The following is a 20,582-nucleotide window of genomic DNA, read 5'->3' as shown; positions in this document are numbered from 1 at the left end:
AACTTTCCTGGCCCTTTGATTGGCTCTCCAGACACTTTTTTTTTTTTTTTAACAACCAGAGCTCTGGGTATCCTTGAGCTGACTGAATTATTGTCAATAGGAGGGGACGGAAGGGACATTTATTGGGCACTAAGTTCATATGCAGGAACTCTGATCTCTTCAATGACCCTATGAGATTTCCATCCTCAGCTCTACACTGGCGGCGATGGGTACATCCTGCTGGCTGAATGGAGAAATAAATTTGTACATCCAGATTTCCAGTAGGTGAGATTAATGGACGCATGGATGGAAGGAGTATTTGAAGACTGACTTCTAAACAAGGAAGGAAGGAAGGAAGGAAGGGAGGGAGGGAGGGAGGGAGGGAGGGAGGGGGGAAAGTTAGTTTAGGGAGAAATGGGCCCAGGAGAGAGGAAATAAACCCCTAAAGAAACCCCAGATAAAACAAGGAAAGCTGTGGCTCCGCACACAGATCTTCCACCCCTGTGATTTGGGGACCACACGCAAACCACAAAAGCTCCCTCCTGTGGAAACCACTAGAACACACGTCTTGTTAGCAGGCGCCTGTCCCTTTAAGAATCTGGTCCGAGTCCTTTTCCACTCCCGACCCCGCCTTCCCGCGGTGCCGGCGCCACCCGAACGCCCGCCCCCTTCCCCCATCCCGCCATCCTACGGGTTCAGCCGCCCATCCGTCACAGAGGCGTCGTCTCTGACTGGTTACTGCACTCCTGGGCCGGGAAGGCCGGAGAAACTAGTTAGTCGGCGGCGCCTGGGCTGCTTCTCGGGCGCGTTCGGGCCGTGGGAACCGGCGGCGGCGCGGCGGCGGCGGCGGGGCTCGGGGCGGCGGGGCTCTGAGCGCGGGGCACTCGGCGCCCGGACGGTGAGTGGCTCGGCCAGGGCTGGGCCGGGCCGGGCTGGGGGCGCCATTGTCCGGGCGGGGAGTCGTCGCCGCGTCCCCGGGCCGCCCCGCGGTGGGGACCCGGAACCCCCCCCCCCGTCCCCGGGCCGCCCCGCGGTGGGGACCCGGAACCCCCCCCCCCGTCCCCGGGCCGCCCCGCGGTGGGGACCCGGAACCCCCCCCCCGTCCCCGGGCCGCCCCGCGGTGGGGACCCGGAACCCACCCCCCGTCCCCGGGCCGCGTCCCGGGGCCGCCCGGGCCAGCGTGGACGTCGGGGGGACAAAGGGGACAAAGCCGGGGCGGGCTGCCGGTCACGGGCCCCGGAGCCCCCACCCCCGGCCCCGGATCCCCCAGCCCCACCGTCCCCAGCCCGGGACTCCCCCACAGCCTGGGACCCTCCCAGCCCGTTAGCCCCCAGCCCCACCGTCCCCAGCCCAGGAGCCCCCCAGCCCGGGACCGCCCGCCGCCCCAGCCCGGGACCCCCCAGCCCCACCGTCCCCAGCTCAGGAGCCCCCCCAGCCCCACCGTCCCCAGCTCAGGACTCCCCCCAGCCCGGGACCGCCCGCTGCCCCCAGCCCGGGACCCCCCAGCCCCGCCGCCCCGGTACCCCCCCCTCCCCAGCCCCGCCGTCCCGGTACCCCCCCCTCCCCAGCCCCGCCGCCCCGGTACCCCCCCTCCCCAGCCCCGCCGTCCCGGTACCCCCCCCTCCCCAGCCCCGCCGCCCCGGTACCCCCCCTCCCCAGCCCCGCCGCCCCGGTACCCCCCCCTCCCCAGCCCCGCCGCCCCGGTACCCCCCCCTCCCCAGCCCGGGACCCCCCAGCCCCGGTACCCCCCCCTCCCCCCAGCCCCGCCGCCCCGGTACCCCCCCCTCCCCCCAGCCCCGCCGCCCCGGTACCCCCCCCTCCCCCCAGCCCCGCCGCCCCGGTACCCCCCCCTCCCCAGCCCGGGACCCCCCAGCCCCGGTACCCCCCCTCCCCAGCCCCCCCTCCCCAACCCCCCTCCCCAGCCCCGCCGTCCCGGTACCCCCCCCCAGCCCCGCCGTCCCGGTACCCCCCCTCCCCAGCCCCGCCGTCCCGGTACCCCCCCCCAGCCCCGCCGCCCCGGTACCCCCCCTCCCCAGCCCGGTACCCCCCCCAGCCCCGAGGCCTCCTTCCTCCGTCCAGCGGGTCTGAGTCCCCCTCCGTGGGTGCCCACCGCCGAGGCTGCTTCCATAGCTGCTCCTCTCCTGGCCGCACCCCGAGCTGGCTCTGGGTCGCCCCCGGGGTTGCCTGCCCCCACCCGGCTTCTGGGGGGGAGGGGGTGGGTTCCCTGGTGGGAGGGGGCGTCTCCATCTGATGGGGAGTGGGCCCAGGTCTCTCCCGTCCCCCCTGGAGCAGCGGAGGGGGGGTGGAGGGCGGGATGGTCTCTGCTGGACTTTGCCCCCCACCCCCAGTCAGGACAGGTGTCCTGGCCCTTTGGTCCCAGGCCCCACCGGGAGGCAGGCAGGGAGAGAGGCAAGGGGCAGGGCGCCCAGCACCAGTCTTGGGGGCTTGCCTGCCAGGTGGAGGGAGCTGAGGCTCGGTGGCCTGGGTGTGCTGGGGGTGGAAGCTGGGGGTGAGGGAGAGGAAGGACTCGAGGCTCACCCCCCACCCGGGAACAGATCTGGTCCTTGAGTTCACCCCCTGACCTGTGGACACACTGACTGTGTCCACCTCCTTTCTCCCAGGCCCAGGGCCACGGAGTCCTCTGTGAGGAGGTGACCCCCCCCACTCTGCCCTGAGGTGGGGTCTGCACCTGGCCTTGTGTGTGATGCAGATGGTCCTGGATTGGGGGTGTGTGTATGGGGGGTATTTCTGCAGCCCATGTCCTTTAATGGTATCTTAAACCCCAGCACCCAAACCTGGAGTGGGGCAGAGAGACCAGAGCAGGCAGGGAGGAAAGAAAGCGCCCTGCCCAGGCCTGTGAGGTCCAAAGCAAGAGTGAGCAACCTTGATTGCTTCTATCTGTGCCTCAGGGGAGGGCAGCATGGGATGTGAGCCTGGACCAAGTCGGTGGTTTAACCTACCTTCCTTCCTTCCTTCCGTCCATCCTTCCTTCTGTCCTTCTGTCTGGCTTGGGGACTTTGCTTTCAGAGACCTCCTGAACAAGGGAGTGTGATGTCCTGACCCATCTGTGTATAGAGAACCCCAGGGAGACTGGGGATGTGGGTGGGGGACACGGAGGAGGGGTGAAGGCCTCCCTGGAGGCACACCCAGGTCCAAGGCCTTGGGGCAGTGTCCCCCACTCAGGGAGGCTGAGTGACTTCTGGGCCCAGGCTGTTTCCCAGGGAGTCGGGGGAACACCCCCCTGCTGGCCCCACACAGCAGCCCATTGATAGAATTCTTGGCCTGCCCTGTGGGCGTGGCCTAGCAGAGCCCCTCCCCCCAGGAGCCCTGGCCCACATGGCTGCTACAAATGAATTGGTGATTGAGAGGTCGGTTTCCATCTAATGTGGTGAATTTCATAATTGAATTGCCTCACTGGTTGGAGCTGTTGAAGCACTTTTTTTTTTCCCCAGCCAGGAAACACTTGGGAGGGAGGCAGGGGGAGGGAGGGAGGCAGGCAGGGGGAGGGTGAACTTAGGGCTTCTGTCCCAGTGTCCCAGCATCCCAGCCAGACTTCTGTCCTTCTATTTGTCCACCTCCATCCCCAGGGGAGGGGTGCCCCTCCCCCCCCACTGCAGGTTCCAGTCTTTACCCAGAGCAGCACTGCGTCCACATCAGTACATCAGTCCTAAAGGCCCTGAGAGCTGACCCGTGAGGCCAGAGGACTGGGGGAGAGGGAGGGGTCAGCGGGCAGAGCGTGGCCTCCTGTCCAAGACCTGGGCCTGAGGCTGTGTATGTCTGTAGTTGAGTTCTGTGACATGGCCAGGCCCCCACGGGGTCACACCGGGCACAGGGACAGCCCTAGGACTAGCAAGGTGCACCAGCCAGGTGAGCTCTGCCCTCTCTCCTCCCTCTGGGTGCAGGATGGAGGCTGGGGGCTCCATGATCTGCAGCCTGCTGCCGCCAGAGAGCTCTCTGCCCCAGCCAGACCCCGCCCTCCCCCTCCCCTTCTGGCCACCACGCCCTTTTGGATGACCAGGGGTAGCTGCGTATGGTTCATTGACCCTCTTTCTAAACTGCAGCCCCGAGGTCTCAGGAATCCACGTTTTCTGCAACTACTTGAGTCTCCCCAGCCCTTCTCTCCCCTTACAGTGGTCTCCTGAGACCTGCGTGGGGTACAGCCTCCGGGAGGGGCTCACATGGGTCACCGTCTGCCTCCGTGAGGCCAGCTCCGCCTCTCCACCGTCCCCAGTGGTTGGAGTCGTGCATGGCATTCTTGTTAACTCTCCTTGTAACATCTCGGGGGTTCTTGTGAGCTCTGATGTTCAGTAGTTTTACAAGGCCCGGTTCGGTTGCTTAGCCCTAGTAGGCAGGACGGGTTCAACAGGCATCCGTGCGGTGCAGAGGCGTCAAGTTCAGTCATGAGTTCCGAGTTCCGCGGTTACAGTTCTAGCTCCTGTCACTGCAGTGCTGGTAGGCTTTGGGCAAGTCCCTTCCCTCGGACCCCCGCCGGAGGAAGCGGGTGACCTGCTTTCAGTAGTGGAGAGGATGAGCCCCAGCCTGCACAGAGTCAGAGCCACCTCCCAGAAGAGAGATGATGGGTAAAGAAGGAGCAAGAGAGGTTCTGCGGGAGCCCGGGGGACCGCAGGAGGAGGCCCACGCCGGGCTTTGGCAGGGAGGCACCCGCAAGACCAGTTGGATGGCCCCACCCACCGGACAGGGCCGTGGGAGCACGTGGCCACCGTCCAAGGACCACAGCGCTCCACCCACCTGTGTCAGACCCACGGCTCCCGAGGCTTCCTGTGGTCAGGAGTGGCAGGAGGGAAACAAAAGGCCTCGTTCATTCCCCTCTGTTCCCGTGGGGCGCAGAGGCCCACCACAGAGCTGTCGAGGCCCGGGGCATTCATTGCCTAATGGAGATGGGAGCAGCTTTCCTCGTCCAAATCCCAGACCGCCTGCCAGGCCGGCGGCCGCTTCCACAGCGCAGGAGCTTGAGGACCCAGAGGGTGAGGAGTTCTTTTTCTAGAAAGTTCCAGTGCTGGGTCGATGAGGTGTCTCAGCGGTGAATTGTTCTGCTGTAAACTCACAGCCCCATTCACACAGCGAGCTTTTATCTCCGCCTTCTGATGGGCTTGCCTTGAACTTGACACAGGCTAGAAAGTAGGGCACAGAGATGTTGCCTGCCGCCTTGCCCTTCAGCATCTGGTGGGCGTGGGGGGGGGGCGGTGGTACGTTGATAGAATTTGCCTCCCTCCGTTTCCACGTTGGTGGGGTCACAACGGGACCGCTGTGGGTGTCCTTATTCCAAAGATGTCCAGTGAATCCTCCCTCTCTCCCAGCCCCAATCCATCAGCCGGGGGAGGCCCACCACAGACCCACAGTAGAAATGCAGCTCCGAGGGGAGTGGAGAAGGATGGGTCCAGGCAGGTTAACTCAGGTGAGGGATCGAGGGAGGACATTCTCTAGTCTTCTGACGTGCAGGGAGAGTGCTTATAAGTCGCTTTATTCGGTTTTTTAGAGCTTTACGTAATACATCAGTGGGTTGCCATTGCTAATGAGTAGTGTGTACAGGCTGGGGATGGGGGAGGGGGTCTCATGATCTGAAAGTCTGCCTGCTTTTTAATCTGTGTCTGTAGACCGATCTTGTATGGACTTTGACTTTCTGTCATTTGGATCCTACAGCTATCACTTAAGGTGCGAGGCCTTCCTTCCCTTCACTACCGCAAAATATTCCCTCCCCCGTGTCGTGGCCATGCCGCCATCTTTCATCCTATTTTCTTCTAGAGAGAGACTTTGGGGTTGTCCCTGATTTTCTTTATCCTCCCCTCCCCCAACACACACACTATGATCAACAACGTCTTGGTTGTTTTCTCCGTCAGCACTGGGTTTGAACTCGGGGCCTTGCACCTGCTAGGCTGGTGCAGTAGTGACGAACCAGGCCTCTGGCCCTGTTTTTGCTGGCCATTTTTAGCATAGGGGGTCTTGGGTGCATCCCTGGGCTGTGACTTCCAGGGGCTGGGGTCAGAGACATATGGCGCCCCTCCAGCTTGTCTCCGTGGAAACCGAGTTTCACGCACTTCCCCGCCTGGGTTGGGCTGGCCTGGCTTAGTGATCCTCCCACGTCCAGCCTCCCTCGCAGCGTGCCACCGTGCCAGCCACAGAGACTCGGTCTCTCACCAGCAATACTGTCCGAGCGCCCGTTTCTGCACAGACCAACCCCCCCCCCCCCCCCCCGCCCCCAGGATAGCATTCCTGTTTCCGATTTGGGGGAGGGAGAAACTCGTCTTACTCCTGGAAGAGAACAGAACAGTTGCTGCGGTGTGTCCGGGCCTCCGCGTGCTGCAGTGTGTCCGGGCCTCCGCTGTGCATCTGACCCACCTCTGTTTTTCCAGAAGATCGAGGTTTAGTGACGCTGTCTCTGCCTCCCCTTGGCCTCTCTGGTCTCCCCTGAGGGTTGAGCAAAAAGCGTCCGAGCCCCGAGCCCCTAGTGCCGGGCTGTGGAATGAGGCCCTGCCATCCCCGCCCGGTCCTGCCTCTGCCAGCTGCTGCGGGTGCCATGCACAGGAGAACATTCCTGAAAATTCATTTTCTGCTCAGACACGCTGCAAACACACGCGTGTGGTTTTTCCTGGCGGAGGCCACGGAAGTGCCAGCTGGGCCGTTGGAGTGAACTCAGGTTTCTAAGCTTCTGGTGAGATGGTGCGAAAGACTTGAAAGAGAAGTTGGGTGGGGCAGGAGAGCACCTCCCAGAGCGGTCCCCGGGGAGACCCACTGTGGGGGTGGTGGGAGGTGCACACCGGCTCCGAGAGGGCCACCTCGGACCCCACCATGTTTACCTGGCAGCCAGAGGCCAGAAGCAGCAGCGCTGATAAGCGGTCAACGTCCACACGGTTCACTTTGGGGATCCTTGTCTGTCTTCCTGTCATGGGAAGCTCCCCACAGGCATCGATTTACCAAATGGTGCTGGACTTTGTGACTTGAGTAGCGTCCTCCCCTCCCCCCCACCACCTTGGAGAAGGGCTGAGGGGAGCGGAGGGAAAGGAAGACAGAGCTCTGGGGCCGCTGAGAGCCTCGCCTTGTGTCCCAGGTGATGCTTTGGGCCCCGCGATGGAGTCGTTGCTAGGCCGGGCAGCCTCACTGGAGTTCCTGGCTGCTGGCACTCAAGCGCCTAGGGACGTTTGGCCCGGCTGGCCATCATCCCCAAGTGGGCTCCAGGCCCCGTGGCCACCCTTGCAGACTCAGCAGCTGGTGAGGCTGTTCTTGCCTGTTGTCCGTCCTCCCCCCCCCCCCCCCCCCCGGGGTCATGTGGAACTAAGCTCAGCCTGGCCAGGACAGCCTCCAGGGACCACCGAGGGTGGGGCCAGTGTGCAGGGCCAGGGAGGTAGCCTAGGGGACCTTGGGGGCGGGGGCAGAAGCTACCGGGTCTGTGCAGCGATGAGCCTCCTAGTCCTGAGGTGTAGGGAAGGAGGTGAGCATGGCGGCCCGAGATGATCTGGGCAGGTGCGGACAGGCCACCCCTCTGCCCTCCTGAGGCAGCTCGCTCGTGGGCCCAATGGTGCGTCCCCCACTCCAAGCAGGACTTTGACTGGAAGATAACAAATGCAAGTGAGGCTTGAGGGTCTGATCAGCCGGCCACCCCCCCTCCCTCCCAGAGGGCGCTATGGGTCAAGGCAGGGCCGCTGCACCCCAGTCTCCAGCTGAGTGCTGCACGGTGTGTTTGCACAGCTAGTCTGTGCTGTCTGTGTCTTCGAGTGGCTCCACTTCTCCTGGGTCCATGGTGACCAGAATGGAAAATCCCCAAAAGAAGGCATTGGGCATTTTCAATAACTTCTATTGCATTATATCCTTACAATTGTTCTAGTAGCTATTACTCATCTTTTTTTGTTTTCTGTGCCTAACATACACACTTCAATTTTTTTTTTGGGGGGGGGGTCCAGTCATGGGGCCTGAACTCTGGGCCTGGGCGCTGTCCCTCAGCTCTTCAGCTCAAGGCTAGTGCTCTACCACTTGAGCCACAGTGCCACTTCCGGTTTTTTTCTTTTTGCTTATGTGGTGCTGGGAATCGAACCCTGGGTCTCAGGCATGCAAGGCAAGCGCTCTACCACTGAGCCACCTTCCCAGCCCAACATACACACTTTAGAAAGTGTGTGTGTGTGTATGTGAGAGAGAGAGAGAGAGAGGAGCGAGCGTGCAGTCTTCCAGATGCTGGGATGTGAATCTGGGGGCGTGGCACCTGTCCCCAGAGCCCGCTTCTACTTAGCAGGTGATGGGATTTAGGGACTGCTGTCCAGCTTCCTTCCCCTCCTCCTCCTCCTCCTCCTCCATTGTTTTATCCCTGGGAACATGGTGTGTGCCGCAGACACAGGGCCATCCACAGCTTCTGGATGGTTTGCTTTCTCTTAGCAGTGCCTGTCTATGCCCTTTCTTCCGCTCCGTATGGGCCTCTGTCTTTGGGTCTGGATAACATAGATGGCAAAGTGAACTCGCCCTTGTGCAGGTGCAGGTGGAGATTTGGTCACTGTGCATGGACCCACGGAGCAAAGACACTGCCAGCAGGAGCAGGGCAGCGGGGTGGGCATAGAGGGATGGGTGGCAGGGTGTTGACTCCAGGGGACCTCACAAAGGTGTCCTCCCCTCTGCAGGCTTCTTGCGTGAATGTCCTGAGCACCTGCTCAGGTACAAGGCCAGAGTCTACATGCGAAATCAATGCCAGGTCTGGGGAGGGGAGCTGAAGGGGCTGAGAGGGTGGGAGAGAGCCGCCCGGAGGGGCATGGGGCCAGAAGAGAAGGAAGGACCCATTGAACACGGCTTGCATAGCTGATCTTCACTGCAGGCTTCTGACACCAGGCACCAGCCTGAAATTCTAGCTCTTCAGGAGGCTGAGATCTGAGGACTGTGATTCAAAGCCAGCCCCAGGTCGACAAATACAAGAGATTCTTACCTCCAATTAACTGCTGCAAGTGGAGGCATGGCTCAAGCAGCGGAGTGCCAGCTGGAAGTATAAAAAAGCCAAGCACCTTAAAAAGAAAAAAAAAAAGGCTTTGAGCAGGAAAGATTGGTGGCTGACGACTAAGCATTTGATGCAGGAGCGGAGAGATGGAATGGGTCCCTTAGTGCGCCCAGCCTGCAGCAGAAAGTGAGGGTGTCACCAGCGCAGGCCCAGGAAGGAGCGTTTCACGGAGCTCAGTGGCCAAGGACACGTTGTGAGTGTTCACGAGCGGCTATTCTGGGCAGCCGTGTATTTGCTATAAATATGCCTGGGTCTGTAATTCCAGGAGACCAAGAATTACCCACTGTGCTGTCCCGGTGCGGCAGCCCCGGCCCGGCCCCTGTACTTTGCTGGTCTAGGCCCTGCCCTGCGCTCTGTCATTTTGGAGGAGTGGGAGGTGGCCTCGTGGCGAAGTTTGTGATAATGAAGGGAGGAGCAGAAGGCCCGAGGTGGGCCAGGGGGCACTGCCCTGCCACCCCCCCAGCAGCAGGTCTGAAGGGGAGGTAGTACGCTGGCCCCCACTTCATGCAGAAGCTTCTGTCTCAGATCTTGTAAGAAAGCGTGGAGCCCGCACTGGTGGCTCACACCTGTAACCCTAGCTACCCAGGAGCCTAAGATTTAAGCCAGCCTGGGCAGGAAAGTCCGTGAGACTCTTAATCTACAATTAACCACCAAAGAAAAGAAAAGAAAAGAAAAAAAATAGCTGGAAATGGAGCTTGGGATTCAAGTGGTAGAGCACTAGCCTTGAGCAAAAAGCAGCTCAGGGACAGCGCCCAGGCCCTGAGTTCAAGCCTAAGGATGGGCATACTCGTGTAGAAGAGAAAGAGAGGGAGAAAAGGAGGTGGGAGGAGAGGGAGAAAACATGGTTTATGTGGTAGACAAGGAAATTCTGCTCTGCTGTTTCTCTCGAAGTGAGATTCTTTTGAGTCTCCACAGGTCAGATGCACTGGTAATATGGAGATGTTATTTGCCACAGGCCTTTTCTCCCAAGTGAACCAGTGTTGTCCAAATAGCACATGTACTGTGTTACAGAAGCACAGCTGGGTAAACGAGCCATTCAGAGTTCAGGATGGGCTGGCGGATGGAATGTCACAGAGTACAAAAGTTCACTCATGTCAGCTCAGACTCCACAGCTCAGCAAACCTATGAAAATACTTGCTGGGAGTGGTGGTATGCACCTGTAATCCCAGCTACTGAAGAGGCCGAGGTCTGTAGGAGAGCAGTTCAAGGCTAGCCTGGGAAGAAAAGTGCACTAGATTTCATCTCCAAATCAAAAAGTTGTACTAGAAATGTGGCTCAAGTGGTAGAACACCAGTGATGGAGGAACCATGTGAAGGTTAGAAGCCCTGAGTTCAAAACCCAGTAATACAAAAAAAAAAAATCTCACAACTGAATAATTTAAGTGTGGCTAGAATTGGGGTGGGGGTGGGGCAGAGGGAACATGTTACATCCAAAGATGTTGCTTAATTGTTCTCCAAGAGGTCTGGCCACTATCTTCCCCTTGGCTCTTGCCCTGGGAGGGAGGTGGGGGGAATGGGTTAGGAACCAGGACTGCGGTTGACCCCGGCCTAGGACCAAGCAGTTTTCCACCGGGGTGGCCCAGTGCCCGCGGCTCAGCCCCTTCTCTCTGGCCCCCACTCCAAGCTCGGCACTGAAAGCGATACCTAAGCCTCCATGTTTTTAAAGGCTTGTCTGCATGGGGTCAGACCACAGAAGGGATGGTCCTCGGTCTCCCCAGGCTGCCTCTGCTGTCGAGGGAGGTGCCCCCTGGGATGGCCTTTCTAGGTCCCTTTGCCGGAGCTGTGTTCTCCTCCTTGGCCCTGTTCCTATCTGGAGCCACAGTTGGCTTTGCAGACGCCTCTGAGCTGTTTGCGTGTCTGGGGGGGGGGGGGGGGTTGGGGCGCACCTGCTGCCTGCCTTGATGACTCGGGGGTGACTTGGTGTCTGTGCCACCTCCCTGCCAGGAGGTGCCCGGCGTGGGGATGGGGCTGCCGGACACCAGCACCCAAAGGATTCGTCTCAAGAGAACAAGTCAAGGTACTTGGTTTGGGCTGGGGATAACAGTTCAGGAGACTCCAGGCGCTGGACCCGTGCGTGGTGGTTATGACGCATTTCTGAGACATGAACCTTTACCTAGATGCCAGGCTGGGCTTAGTGTGCCAGTGGGCGGCCGCGGCAGCCCTTGCTCTGTAGGGAATGAAGGATTGGAAAGTGACAGCCACAGGACGTTAAGGTATAAACAGGGTCAATTAATAATCCGTGACTGCAGTAATTCAGTGGAGAGCCAAATTGCTCCCATGCTACCAAAAGTTAACGTCCTAACTGGAATACTGTTATTTGCGGAGAAAAGCAGAACATCGCGAGCCAAAGGAAAGAATTTCCATTTGCAGTTTATTTTTATTTATCGGGGTGTGTGTGCGTGCACCCTGTAGGCCAGTCCTAGAGCTTGAACTCAGGGCCTGGGCATGGTTGCTGACCTTTTTCCGCTCAAGGCTACAGCTCTGCCCCTTGAGCCACAGCTCCACTTCTGGCTTTTTGGTGGTTCATTGGAGATGAGTCTCCAATGGGCTGGCTTCCAACTGTGATCCTCTGATTCCAGCCTCCTGAGTAGTTAGGGTAACAGGTGTGAGCCCATAGGTGCCCAGCTCAACCCCACAACTGTCTTAGCACTCTTTCCTAAATCTGCCCACCCACTATGTTAGCATCTTGGCACACTATGTGCTATAAGAACGTGTTTTTGCCCCAAATTAGGGGCAGTATCTCTGTCTGTCTGTCTGTATATCTGTCTGTCTGTCTGTCTCTCTCTCTCTCTCTCTCTCTCTCACACACACACACACACACACACACACACACACACACACACACACGTTAGGCTCACACTCCTGGGGGTTGGTCGCGGCCTCTCGCTTGCTCGGAGGAGACAGGATCGTAGGCAGAGCCATGGGTGCTGACTGTGCCACCCTCCTCTTGCTTCTGCTGAGGCCCTGACAGCACCTGGGGGAAAAAAAATAACCAAACCAAACCAGATCCTGCTGGTGAGGAGCCGGCCAAGTCCAGAGAGTGTCTAGGAGTCACTAGTCCCCGGAGGTCCTTTCCTCCTATCTGAACACTATCTGAACAGTTAAGAATACAAAATGACCTACGGATGCTTTCCCCCCCCCATCTCCCTCCTCCCTCCCCCCTTCCCCAACTTGTCCCTGGCCCGAGCAGTGGAGCCTGGTGAGCAAGGTGACATGGTCTTGGCCCAGGAAACCTCCTGGGTCTCCTACCTGTCGGGCAGGGGGAAGGTGAGTTGGACCCAGGCTCAGATGCCACTCCTGGGCTTCCCTCCCTCTGCCCCCTCCTCCCCTGCTGGGCTTTGGGCACAGTTCTGCGAGTTATCTGCCTGCTTTCCTAATCTGGGAAACACAGGTGTCAGGGCCTGGGGCTGAGGCCATGTGGGGACGGAGGGCCTGAGGGCCTGGCCGCCTCCCTTATCAGTAACCCCTGAGCTTCTGTGTTTTCTCCCTGCCTCACTTGTGGCTGGATTGCACCTCTGGCTTCCTGCTGGGCAGGGAGACTCTGCCAGACATGGTACCTGCTCTTCCGGGCATTCAGTCCCCAGGGCTCTGGTCCCAGAGCCCTTCCATTGGGGCCCCCTCTGTCCTCTAGATGCTAGAAGTGACATTGGTAAGGAGAACCAAGAGAAGCCAGGCACTGTTAGCTCACACCTGTAATCCCAGCTACCAAGGATCACAATTCAGAGCCAACCCCGGCAGGGAAGTCTGTGAGACACTTTTGTCCAGTTAACCACCATCATGCTGGAAGTGGAGCTGTGGCTCAAGTGGTAGAGCACCAGCCCGGAGCAAAAACAGCTCAGGGACAACACCCAGGCTTGAGTTCAAGCCTCAGTCCCAGCACCAAAACAAGAAAAAAATTCAAATTGAGAAACAAAGCCACTTGGATCTGGGCATGTTGGTTGGTTGGTGTTTTGGCAGTGTAACCTGGCCCATCGTCTATGTAAATAGCCAGGGAGCTGTTAGGGCACGTTCTGGCTCCTCACAGCAAGCCCTGCTTTATCTTGGGCTGTGACCCCTTCCTTCCTTTTCTCTTGTTGGTCCTGTGGCTTGAACTCAGGGCCTGCCCATGTCCCTGAGCTCTTTTTGCTCACAGCTAGCGCTCTACCACTGTGAGCCACAGCACCACTTCCAGTTTTCTGAGGGTTCACTGGAGGGAAGAGTCTCACGGACTTTGCTGCTGGAGCTGGCTTTGAAGCACGATCCTCAGATCTCAGCCTCCTAAGGCGGGGGCCGCCAGGCCCGGCCCCTTCCCTCCTTTTCTGCACCACCCCATCCACGGCTTCTGCCTCTGCCCGAAGATCACTGTCTTCCCTGCTCCTGGCTCACCGTCCACCATACACACCCTCCCCACTCAGAGTAGCAGAAGCATTAGTGCTGTGTCTGCAGGCAGGCCCAGGTTCCAAGAGGAGGAAAGGGCCAGGGCCTGACGGAGATGCCCAGTCCCTGCTGCCCACGGTCCATGAGGATCCAGCTGTGCCCACCCCGTGCATGCATACGTGTGCCAGGCCGGGCCCCACGCAGCCTCCCTGTGGGTTCCCAGCAGCCCCCGTGCAAGGGCTTGGCCCTGCATGGCTGAGTGCCATGGGATCCACTCCCAGGTGTCCACTACACTGTCCATGGACAGCAGTGGCAAAGGCCCAGGGCCGACCATGGCGCTGAGATCCTGAGGTCACCCTGAGCCATCGAGGATGCAGCCCACCAGTGGCTTCTCTTGCTCCCCCTGGCCTCCAGTGACCAGCCCTGGGGCTGGGGAATGTTGCTCACTGGTAGAGCACCCACCTGCCTGGCATGTGCCAAGGCCGAGTTCGGTGCCCAGGGAGATGATGAATTCAAGCCGAGCCTGGTGGTACATGTCTGTAATCTCAGCACTCAGAAGACTGAGTCCAGTGCTGGCCTGAGCTACGTAACAAGATTAGGTCTCAAAAAAGTGAAAAAGAATAAAAGCAAAAAGCCAGAGCTCACACTCTAGGGCGTGGGAACCTTGGCAGGTGGGGGAGGGGGCAGGGTCGGAGCTGGCCAAGAGCAACCAGGCCCTGCACAGGGCAGCTTTCCTGGCCTGGGGGAATGCGGCCTTCAGGAGGGAGTTGGAGCCCCTACCCCTTGGCTACTTTGTTTCCAGGCATGTTGAGTTACTTTGTTTCTCAGTGCTGTGTGGGCTGCCTTTCCTGGAGGCAGGCTGCAAGGAGCCCAGTCCTTTCCCACACACCCTCCCACCCTCGCTTGCTCGCCTGCCCACCGCCTTGCTCGCCTGCCCACCGCCTTGCTCGCCTGCCCGCTGCCTTGCTCTCCTGCCCACCGCCTTGCTCGCCTGCCCGCCGCCTTGCAAGGTCCTTGTTGGTCCCAGCACCCAGGTCACCTCAGCTTTGCCTGCCCCATCTCTTGGCACTTACAGTCTTGTGAGCCTTGTCTTGTCCTGCCTGGAACCTCACTACCCGCGTCCCCACCTGGCTGTCCCCACACACACTCCCCCGCTCCCCAGGCAGCCTGAGGTCAGCATCCGCCAGCCCCTAGGCCAGCCAGAGCGCGCGCGCGCGCGCACACACACACACACACGCTCTCTCTCTCTCTCTCTCTGCCTGGGTAGATGCCTCAGGACCCGATCTCTGGCTATGCCTTAGGGGAGACGGTGCACCTCTGACTGGGGGGAACAGAGGGGCGTGGGACCCCCCCCCATTGGATCCCTTCCCACTCAGGACCGCACCCACCCTGCCCCATTTCCCCAGGGAGGCAGTGCTGCCCCATGCAGGGAGCAGTACCCAGTGGGGGTGGGGAGGACGGGGCAGGGAAGGCCCTGGCCGGCCACCGGGTGAAAGGCCACATTGGGAAAGCGTCCAGCGGCCTGGTGGGTGGATGCAGGCTACTCGCTAGCCACAGCAAGATTCTTGAGATACCCAGAATTCAGAAGGGGCACATCCTCACGGGCTCAGGCCCAGCCGTCAGCCGAGCTGCCATCTGGCCAGGTCACTCTCTGACCCTGAGACTCCCTGCCCGACCCTGCTGGAAGGACGCTTGGGGAGTAGCCCAAGCAGGCGGAGCTTGCGCGCGCATGAGAGCAGCCAAGGCCCACAGCAGGGGAGGGGTCCCCCCCGGGCTGGGGCGGGGAGAGGGGGGCCCTCCATGGATGGCGGGTACCTGTGTGCTCACCCCATTCCCAGGCAGGCTGACCTGAGCCCAGGAGCTGTTCCCCCGCCCGCCGCCTAGAATGGGGTCCCTCCCCTAGGCTGCCCTGCCCACATGCACGGTACCTTCCTGGTTCTTTGTGAAGAGGAGAGAGAGCGATGGACATTTGCACACTGTTTTACAACTCCAGTGAAGCACGAACTCTGGAGTGCGAACTTGACTCGTGGGGTGGGGGGCTCGGGGAGGTAGGGGGTCAGGACCCTGGAACGTTGTCTGCCCTGGGCCACTTTGGCCAAGGCGTTTCCTGTCGCCCGCGTCCCCGTCCTGGTGGCGCGGCTCCGCGCTGGGCCCGCTCAGCTGGGCGATCCCCTCCAGTTCAGAACCGGGTGTGTCTGCTCCTGCTCTCTGAGCCTCAGCTTCCCCGGCCGGGTAGTGAGTGAGCAGGAAGCGGGCGAGCAGGAAACCATTCTCCCTGAGGACTGTGGCCAGAGGACTCAGTTCATCCTAGATGAGCGCAGGGGAGGGGAGGAGAGGCCAGGATGGGGGTGGTGGGGGGAGAGGCCGGGACCCCGCTCTCACCGTGCGGCTCTCCCCGCAGGCAAGTCACACCATGTCGGTCAGCGTCCACGAGACCCGCAAGTCCCGGGGCAGCACGGGCTCCATGAACATCACCCTCTTCCACAAGGCCTCGCACCCCGACTGCGTGCTGGCCCACCTCAACACGCTGCGCCAGCACCGCATGTTCACCGACGTCACGCTGCGAGCCGGCGACCGCACCTTCCCCTGCCACCGCGCCGTGCTGGCCGCCTCCAGCCGCTACTTCGAGGCCATGTTCAGCCACGGCCTGCGGGAGAGCCGGGACAACACGGTGAACTTCCAGGACAACCTGCACCCCGAGGTGCTGGAGCTGCTCCTGGACTTCGCCTACTCGTCGCGCATCGTGATCAACGAGGAGAACGCCGAGTCGCTGCTGGAGGCGGGCGACATGCTGCAGTTCCACGACGTGCGCGATGCGGCCGCCGAGTTCCTGGAGAAGAACCTCTTCCCCTCCAACTGCCTGGGCATGCTGCTGCTGTCCGACGCCCACCAGTGCCGCCGCCTGTACGACTTCTCCTGGCGCATGTGCCTCGTGCACTTCGAGACGGTGAGGCAGAGCGAGGACTTCAACAGCCTGTCCAAGGACACGCTGCGGGACCTCATCTCCAGCGACGAGCTGGAGACCGAGGACGAGCGGGTGGTCTTCGAGGCCATTCTCCAGTGGGTGAAGCACGATCCGGAGGAGCGCCGGGCGCACCTGCCCGAGCTGCTGCGCAGTGTGCGGCTGGCCCTGCTGCCCTCCGACTGCCTGAAGGAGGCCGTCTCCGGTGAGGCGCTCCTGCTGGCCGACGAACGCAGCAAGCTGGTCATCGACGAGGCGCTGCGCTGCAAGACCCGCATCCTGCAGAACGACGGGGTGGTCACCAGCCTCTGCGCGCGGCCCCGCAAGGCGGGCCACACGCTGCTCATCCTGGGCGGCCAGACCTTCATGTGCGACAAGATCTACCAGGTGGACCACAAGGCCAAGGAGATCATCCCCAAGGCCGACCTGCCCAGCCCCCGGAAGGAGTTCAGCGCCTCGGCGATCGGGTGCAAGGTGTACGTGACGGGGGGCCGGGGCTCCGAGAACGGGGTGTCCAAGGACGTCTGGGTGTACGACACCGTCCACGAGGAGTGGTCCAAGGCGGCGCCCATGCTCATCGCCCGTTTCGGCCACGGTTCGGCCGAGCTGGACAACTGCCTGTACGTGGTGGGCGGGCACACGTCCCTGGCCGGCGTCTTCCCGGCCTCCCCGTCCGTCTCCCTGAAGCAAGTGGAGAAGTACGACCCCGGCGCCAACAAGTGGACCATGGTGGCCCCGCTGTGGAGCGGCGTCAGCAATGCCGCCGTGGTGAGCGCCCGGCTGAAGCTCTTCGTCTTTGGAGGGACCAGTATCCACCGCGACATGGTGTCCAAGGTCCAGTGCTACGACCCCTCCGAGAACCGGTGGACCATCAAGGCCGAGTGCCCCCAGCCCTGGCGGTACACGGCCGCCGCCGTGCTGGGCAGCCAGATCTTCATCATGGGCGGCGACACGGAGTTCACCGCCGCCTCCGCCTACCGCTTCGACTGCGAGACCAACCAGTGGACGCGGATCGGGGACATGACGGCCAAGCGCATGTCCTGCCACGCGCTGGCCTCGGGCAACAAGCTGTACGTGGTGGGCGGCTACTTTGGGACGCAGCGGTGTAAGACCCTGGACTGCTACGACCCCACCTCGGACACGTGGAACTGCATCACCACCGTGCCCTACTCGCTCATCCCCACGGCCTTCGTCAGCACCTGGAAGCACCTGCCTGCGTGACGGGTACCTGCGGAGCGCGGCCAGGTGAGGACCCCCCTCTTCCCCCCTCCCCCCTCTTCTCCGCCCCCCCCGCCCACAGCCCCCGGACGGCGCTTGGGGACGAGGCTGCCATATCCGGTGGACTGCAGGTGGCCAGGGCTCTCAGCCACATGGCTCTGGATTGGCTGCACCTTCTGAGGGGCAGCTGCTGCTGACCACTAGGAAAGCACTGCCCCTCCCCCCCCCGGCTGCCCTCCCCACGCGTTGGCCATGTTGTGCCGGGCAGTGGGTCACAGGACAGTCCTATGAGCTCTGCGTGGGTACCCACGCCTCCTATGGGCCTCCTTCCTCAAAGCAGGGCACCCATGTGGGCATTGGTGTCCAAGGACACCCTGAAGACTTCTTGATAAACCCCCCAACCAAAATCCCGCTGCCTGGAATACCTGGTGCTGGGCCACCGGCTCCTCCTCCCTCTCTTCCTCCTCCCCCTTCCTCCTCCTGCTCTTTCCTCTCCTCCCTGCTTCTCCTGCAGGGCATGTCTGTCCGGATTTGATCTGCTCAGGCACTGTCAGGGCCTGGCCTCCTTGGAGCTGGCCCAGGGCCGGCTGGCTGCGGCAGTGACTGCCCAGGGCGCCACCACAGCGGCCTGTGTGTGTGTCGTGTCTTTTTCTCCTTGGCTTCAGAAGCTGGCTGCCCGCCGCCACTCAGCCTCCACCATCCTCATTTCCGGGGAAAGCGTGATGCTCGCGCGGGGGGGGGGGGGGGGGGGGGGGGAGGGAGCGGTGGGAGGAGGGGGGCCACCGTGGCTCAAGATCACGCCGGGGGCGGGGCTCCCGCCCTCGCCCAGTGCTCAGGCCCCGGACGCCACCTTTCGGCCTCACAAGCCAGGGCCTTTGTGCCCTTCCCTCTGTCATGCTGTGCTGCCCTTCCCTCCAGCCAACCCTGGATCTCTTCCCTCCCATCCCCTGCATCCAAATAACCTAACGGTCCAGAGCTGGTCCCACCCCTTCCCACCCCTGCTCCTGCTGGGTGATCTCCTTGTATTTATCTGTCCCACGGGGAGGACAAGGCCTGTTCTGTCCCCAGGGCCAGAGAGCGGGGAGCAGGGTTGGAGGGAGTGGCAGGTGGGGAGCCCACAGCTCGGGGTGCCACCACGCTCCCTGGCCTTCTGACCAAGGCGGTCCCATGATGACATCACTGTATTCCAGCTTAGGCCAGAACAGGGCGGCCTCTGATGATCTCCTCTCTCTCCCGTGTCCTCTGCAGACCCTGCCTGTCCCTCCACACTGTCCTGGTGCGGCCTTGACCCCGCTGCTGTCGCCGTGGGAAGCAAAGCTGACAGCGCCCGCACCGGCCGCAGCCACCTCCGGAGGCTCCTCTGAGCTTCAGCCAAGAAAAGCGAAGCGCCTGCGCCCCGTGCGCCCCGGGTCTTGTGGTCTTGCGTGGGGAGGGGTGCTCCCAGGGGGCACGGCTGCCGCCAGGTCCCCGGGCAGAGGCCCAGGCCGGAGCTGGGTGGGGTGGCAGCGTGACAGGCTGGCACAGCCTCTGATTCCAGGGCTGCCCTGTGGGAGGCCGTGCAGCCCCCCCCCCCCCCCACCGCTGTCCTGGGACTCGGGAAAATGCCACTGGACTGGGCACACACTGCAGGAAAGCTGAGGGTGCCTTGTTGCTTTAGTAAGGGGCAGGAACCCCACAGGCTGCCTCGGTGGTAGCCTGACCAGACAACCCCGATCCCAGGCTGGAGGGGGGTGGCTGGCTTGTTGACCTCCCACCATCCCACCAAGTGGCCCCAAGCGTGCCCATCTGGCAGGTGCTGGGGGGGGAAGGCGGGAGGCAGCCTGTCACCTTCCCTCCTTACACCAGAGACCACCCGAGCTGCACAGGACACTGTCCGCTGTCAAGACCTGCCACCTGCCGACACCGGGCCCGCTCCGCCCCTCGGCTACCAAGGGCTCCCCGGAGAACCCATAGCTATTTAGCCACTGTCACCTCCCGAGTCTTGGGGAATCCCTCTCTGGTGTCCCCAGCATCTCAGCAGCGGGGGGCCCAGGCCGCTGTACGAGCTGCCTGGCTGGCTCAGGGTGAGCCCCCAAGTGGGCTCCCGTGTGGATAGAAGTTTGGAGCCATGGTTTCTCCATCCATCCCCGAGGTCCCCACGCCTCAGGCCTGGCACTGGCCTCGTGGGCGTCACTGGGGGCGGGGGCTCTGGGGCTGGCTCACCGAGGAGCCCTGGCGAAGGGCTGAACATGTCCCTCAGGCCCCGCCTGGGCATGCTGGGGGCGGGGGGGGGGCGCCCACTTAGTGGACACGAAGCACAAAGGACCTGCGTGGTGCTTTCTGCAAAGCTATGCCGCTTTGTCAGGTTTCTAACTTAATAAAAACATGTGAAGATTCTCGGCCTTTCTGAGTTTCTGGGACTGGTCTTGGGCAGGGCTGGGTTCCTATCTGGCCTCCTGCCACCCAGGGTGTGATGGACCCTGCCTGTGGGTAGGGGGCGGGGGAGGTGGGGTGGGGGGCCCCCTTCCTGCTCACCAACTGTAAACCCCATAAGCCTTTCACTTATCCAGGTCCTGGAAGTCCAAGGTGGAAATCAATTCCATCCACTTGGGCAGATGAGGCCGCTAGGAGAGCAGCTCTGTCCTCTGCCACCGGTTCAACGTGACGTTAATTGCAAAGCGGGCCAGCAAACGCCAGCCGGCCCAACCGTGCCAGCCCGCCCGGCACAGCAGACCCATGAAGACCTCAGCTTTCCTTTCCTTGCGTGAAACAAGAAGTCAAGCATTCATTTTCCCTAGAAATGTGAATGAACGTCACGACTGAGGAGGAAATGTGTGAAGTTCTTTCTCTGAAGCCCCCTCCAGGGCAGACCTCGCCGATTGAGCTTTTCTCCGCACACACCAGTGTTGCTTGTCTGTAGGCCAATTTAAGATACAAGTCGCGTACACTTTTGGATCTGGTTCAGAGGTCCTTTGTGTGGCAAGCAGTATTTTGAGAAACTGCGTTTTATGGCCGTTGAAGGAGCTGAATCGGACCTGGCGTTTGGAAAGTCCTGGTCATGCCGGCGGCCTTTCACCTGGCTGCAGCCCCAAGTCTCGCT

At 61.5% G+C, this 20,582-nt stretch overlaps 1 protein-coding gene across 2 annotated transcripts; it reads left to right on the top strand.

Moving 5' to 3' along the window:
* The first annotated feature begins 832 nt into the window (after nt 1-832).
* On the top strand, nt 833-19,752 carry Klhl25 (kelch like family member 25). Of its 2 annotated transcripts, XM_042698542.1 has the most exons (4): nt 854-877; nt 5,873-5,876; nt 15,730-17,530; nt 18,752-19,752. In XM_042698542.1, exon 3 carries the CDS (start codon nt 15,737-15,739, stop codon nt 17,504-17,506), a length of 1,770 nt encoding a protein of 589 aa, XP_042554476.1. In that variant the 5' UTR covers nt 854-877; nt 5,873-5,876; nt 15,730-15,736; the 3' UTR covers nt 17,507-17,530; nt 18,752-19,752. The 2 variants fall into 2 exon arrangements, with proteins under 2 accessions (XP_042554475.1, XP_042554476.1); XM_042698541.1 differs by lacking the exon at nt 5,873-5,876 and having other exon boundaries at nt 833-877; nt 15,725-17,530.
* Nucleotides 19,753-20,582: the final 830 nt, after the last annotated feature.

The sequence above is a fragment of the Dipodomys spectabilis genome, unplaced genomic scaffold (genome assembly GCF_019054845.1).
Source record: "Dipodomys spectabilis isolate Male_0828 unplaced genomic scaffold, ASM1905484v1 ptg000233l, whole genome shotgun sequence".
Lineage (NCBI taxonomy): Eukaryota > Metazoa > Chordata > Mammalia > Rodentia > Heteromyidae > Dipodomys > Dipodomys spectabilis.
The sequence above is the reverse complement of the archived record's forward strand: the minus strand, read 5'-3'. Positions and strand labels throughout refer to the sequence as shown.

Excerpts from the sequence above, each read along its gene's own strand:
- Klhl25 (XM_042698541.1), top strand. The coding sequence starts at position 15,737 with ATGTCGGTCAGCGTCCACGAGACCCGCAAGTCCCGGGGCAGCACGGGC.